Below are 5,058 nucleotides of genomic sequence, written 5' to 3'. Positions count from 1 at the left end.
GGTCTTCACTTTGTGGAGTTTGCATGTTCCTTCCGGGCTTGCATGGGTTTTCTCTGGGTGCTCCGGTTTCCTTACACATCCCAAAAACAGCCAATAATATCAATCAAAATATAAATTTGGAGTAGTTATAAGCATTTTGAAACACTTGATTGTTTTGTCTCGGTTATTCCTATACATGTCTGTAAGCAAATATTTTTAAGAAATCCCTTTAAGCACTGCTCAGGCCCTTCTCTCTCTATTAACCTAGAAAAAATATCTTACTGGTGACATTATATTATTTATTGAATGATTAAAACATAAATTGACATGTTAACAGCACTGATAAACAATATTGTATAGCATACAAAATGATATTTCTCAACATGCGGAAAACAAGTATGAAAGGTGGATATGCATGATTAAATGTACAAAATATACAGAAGCATTGTGTGACTAATATAGTAACTTCTATAGTAACACTTTTTTTTTGTTTAACATAACCAAGGTTTACACCAAGGCTCTAGATTGGTGCATACTGCTATTCTTTGCTCAGACATCATGCATTTCCACTTCAAACAAACCTCTGCCTACACCTTATCTTGGGGGTTTTGATTTTATCTGAATCTTTGAACTGGGACTTTACAAAAAAATACACTAAAGGCTCAAATGGTAAAGATTAAGGCCCCATTACTGACTTCTGGATGTGGTTTATGTTGACTGTTTTGAAGTCTGGTGTGGCGGACCAAAACACAAGAACTTGCGGGTGCCTTTGTAGTGGAAAAATAAGTTATTATATGTCTACCAACTTTTAATGCTTGAGCTGAATAGCTCCTTTAGCTAATTTGCATTGTCAGATGCCATGGAGTTCAAAACCTCTGGCGGGCTGCTCAATTAAAAGCACAAGATGAAGAATTCTCTTTTTATTTGATTTTAGCGTTGATCTTTATGAGAACCAACAAGAGAAAGATGATCTACTGAGCAGGTGATCTATTGAATGTTTGCAATGAATAAATTAAACATGCTCACAGGTGATTATGTTCTCAAACCCATGCACAGTTAGCCTGCAGTTATTTTGTGGGAGGAGCCTAAGGCAGCTCTCATATCTACCACTACAGGATATTGTCTGCTTCATACAAGAGCAAACAGACATTGTGAGAAGTTCATAATGAAATGCGTTTTCAAAACGAGTGCCTTGTCTCTTGAACAGGGGAACACAGCTTCAGTCTCTTTTCTAGAACTCAAACCATAAAAAGCTAGGGAAATATGTCGACAAAAGTATCAAATTCACAATAAATACAGTAATTGTTCAACAATAATGTCAACAATTTCAGAGAATTGAACAAATCCCTTCAAAGGTGCCAAAAGGTATGAAAATTAGTGACACACAAATTAATGCTTTAGTGAAGAACATGTGCAGTACTTTTTAAAATGAAAGAATTCAGATTTAAAAAACAACAACACAAAAAAAACACTTAAAGAAGAAATGTAAGGTTTATAAAAGCATGTCGTCGGTACGGTATACGAAGGCTCCACTGTTCTTGCTTGGGTCCTCAGTCTACATTCCTGTACCTGGTAAAGAGGTTGTATAGCACACGGAGGGTTGACTTGAGGTCACAGTTTACGATATCTGAAACAAAAGAGTGGGGATGGGGTGGGGGGTCGGTGGGAGGGGTGGGGTGGGGGGGTGGGGGGTTGTTAGGAGATATAAAATCTATCTTGACTGATAACAATATACAGTCATACCATGGGATACGAGCTTACTGCGTTCCGGAACCGAGCTCGTATGTCGATTTACTCGTATCTCAAATCCACGTTTCTTCATACGTATTGGCTAGCCAGCTCAGTTACACGTAAACTCCTTATGTTCTTCGATTATTTTGTGCTTAATGTCGATTGTCATCATACGCTTTTTCTTCGCACTACCTTTCATTGCACCGCTTGCAATTCTGCACTGACTAACGCAAAAAAAAAAAACCCACGAAAAAAATGCAGCGCTCCGCCCAGTGCTCGTACAGATCTTTGTCTCGTATGCTCTAATCTCAAAATGTGTCTTGTATTTCAGGCAAATATTTGCTGGGAATTTTACTGGTATCTCAAATTTCTCGTATGTTGGGGCACTTGTATGTCAAGGTATTACTGTACACAATAACAGAATATATCCCTCTGATTTATAGGCCATATGATCCACAAAAAAATGCCCACTGTAAAGATTTAGTGATTTTAAGGTGACTAGTGTCTGAAAAAATAAATAAAATGGAAATGAGTCATAAAAACAGATAATGTGTGAAACTAACACAAGAGCTATGCTGTGTTGATTCCTACAAATGATACAAAAAAAAGTATAGAAAAAAATGCATTCATGTCTAAAAAAATATGACTTTTTACAAACCTCATTGTTATTTTCTAAATACATAAAAATGGAATTTAAGTAACTTTCTAAATATGACTGCTTAAGTCAATTAGATTTCATTGTATTCAACACTTTCATACCTTCTGGCCTTGGCTTTGGTCGCTCCAGACCCCCATCCTGCATCAACTCGAATGAGAAGGACACATTATGTACCTATGGAGAGATTAGGCATTATTACTCATGAAACGAATTGCTCACTACTTTCTATATACAAAGGGAACACTGCTTTTTACCAAATAGGGAACATTGTGCCTAAATGCCACAAAACAATTCAATTCAATTTATTAACGACAATTGTTCACACACACCTGTGACCTCAAACACTGCTAAACTTGATGGCGCATAAAAAGAGCCTCCTTATTCCTTTTGGAGGAGTGATACATTTTCTTTAAAAAAATCAAAACAAAAACAAAAAAATAACTAATTCAGTAGTTTTGGTGTGTCATAATGGTCAAAGACTCGTGAGGAGCTATTAGGGAAAAACTGAAGGAGAGAACGGGGGTTGGTCGTAATACAGATTAGTCGGTACTGAGAATGTCCATGATCTGACCATGTGATCTGAATTCGGGCCCAATAATGTGATTCTTTTAAAAGATCGGAATCATTCATTCTTTCACAGGTTGGCGGCGATTGAACAATCCCCCCCACTGCTAAAGTGGATTGGATGTCTATCGCCATCATTGGAGGTTAGACATGATCGCCAAATGCTCTTTGTCAAAGGAACGAAATAATTGACGGCCTACGAGCAAAGAAATAAGGAGTTTAACAATTAGAGATATCCCTGATCTGATCATGTGATCAAAATTTGGGCCTGTTAACATCATCTTTAGAAGACCAGAATGAGATGAAAAAGATAAACTTCAAGATTTTTTTGTACATTTATTAAAATAAGGTGTATAAGGATATCGTTAAAAGAAAAAAAAGTATGTTTTGTACTACCCAACATTTTTAGATTGACAGAGTGGAAATACATAGATCATCATTTTAATATTTTTTTAAAGCAACAAGATTAATTATTAAAAAAATATGGTCTTCCATATAGTTTTTATGGACATTTACACACAACTGTTCGATGAAAGTGTTACTATAAAAATTATGAAGAAAAATGTATTTTTTCTTTCAACAATCTGAAGGCATGACAAATGCAAGCAAGAAGCATGAGGTAGAAGACGTTTGGTGCGGCGACATGTGGCCGAGCTGCAGGCAGCGGGAGACGCCAGCACTCTTTTGGGCTTCCCCGTTAAACTTACTAAAGGACCAAGTCAAGTTGAAAAAGCCAACGTTATGTTGACATTGCTGCATGGATATGTTAACCCACTTTTACAATTTGAGAATGAATTTTGATTCTAAATGCAAGAGAATTGGTTCGATAATGTCACTGCAACCATAAATGTGACAAAACAAAAATAAATATGTGCACAACCACAAAGATATTCATGAAAGAGTAAAAATTGTGACAACCAACCACATTCTCTGTAAATTCTAAATTGTGAGTTACTACATGTCATTGAAAGGAAATTCAAGATATACACACTTATTTTGTTGCGCGGACAATTACATTTCAACAACATTATGTTTTTTTTCTCTCTCCAAATTTACAACCCCCAATTTTTTTCTAAATCATTTGAGGCAAAACTGCAATGAAGCAGTACCATTCTGACACGTGCCAATTGCCCAAGAAAAACAATCATTGTGGAACGTATTTAAAAAATAAAATACTTTATATACATATATGAGGCAACGCGTTACAAGTAGTTAACATGTCTGCCTCACATTTATGAGATCAAGGTCTTTAATCTTCGGTGGGTTCTGACTTTCCTGTCTGAGAGTTTGCATATTCTTCTTGTGCCTGCATGGGATTTCTCTGGCTGCTCTGGTTTTCTTCCACATTCCAAAAACATGCATGGTAGGCTTGTTGACCACTCTAAATTATTCCTAAATAGGGGTGTGAGCATGAATCATTGTTAATCTCTTCTTATGCCCTGCGATTGGCTGACAACCAATTCAGGGTGACCCACGCATAGGCCAATTTTTAGCGTGGATAGGCTCTGGCAACTGTGACCCTTGTGAGGATTAGTGTAAGGAAAGTGACTATGTATTTAAAACAGCGGTCTCAAACTGGTCCTCGCAGGGGGTGCAGGTTTTCATTCAAACCGAACAAGCGGACACCTTTTGCAAGTGTAATCAGTGGATTGTAGCCAGGTGCTACTTATTTTAGAAGACCACCCATTGGTTAAACTATAGACACTGGATCGGTTGAAACAAAGACCAGCACCCACTGCAACCCTTTGCGGAATCGGTTTGAGACCCCTGATTTAAAAAGTATGTATTCATTCAATTCAATCGTTTTCTGTACTACTTATCCTCACAGGGGTGAGGGGGTGCTGGAGCCTATCCCAGCCAACTATGGCCACAAGGTGGGGTACACTCTGAATTGGTGGCCAGCCAATCGTAGGGCACAAGGTGAAAGACAACCATTCATGCACAAATTAATGCATAGGGGCAATTTAGACTGTTCAAGTCTGCCTCAATGCAAGCATGAGGAGAACATGCAACTCCACAGACGAAGTTCCGAACCTGGGATTGTAACCCTCAATCTCAGAACTGTTAGGCCGATGAGCTAACCACTTGTCCACCGGGCCGCCTAAATAGTATGTAAGAAAATGTAA

General features: G+C 37.8%; 1 protein-coding gene across 1 annotated transcript in view; it reads right to left on the bottom strand.

Annotated features, from left to right (window-relative positions):
- Positions 1 to 264: 264 nt before the first annotated feature.
- Positions 265 to 5,058, bottom strand: part of LOC144071502 (alpha-parvin) — an 18,557-nt gene continuing 13,763 nt past the window's right edge. The window contains exons 12-13 of the mRNA XM_077596690.1: positions 2,470 to 2,542; positions 265 to 1,606 (exon numbers count right to left, since the gene is read on the bottom strand). Coding sequence (XP_077452816.1) covers positions 1,530 to 1,606; positions 2,470 to 2,542 — 150 coding nt within the window. The 3' untranslated portion in view covers positions 265 to 1,529. The remainder of the gene's footprint in view (positions 1,607 to 2,469; positions 2,543 to 5,058) is intronic.

The sequence above is a fragment of the Stigmatopora argus genome, chromosome 3 (genome assembly GCF_051989625.1).
Source record: "Stigmatopora argus isolate UIUO_Sarg chromosome 3, RoL_Sarg_1.0, whole genome shotgun sequence".
In the NCBI taxonomy this organism is placed as follows: Eukaryota; Metazoa; Chordata; class Actinopteri; order Syngnathiformes; family Syngnathidae; genus Stigmatopora; species Stigmatopora argus.
Note: the sequence above shows the minus strand (reverse complement) of the source record. Positions and strands in the feature narration are given on the sequence as shown.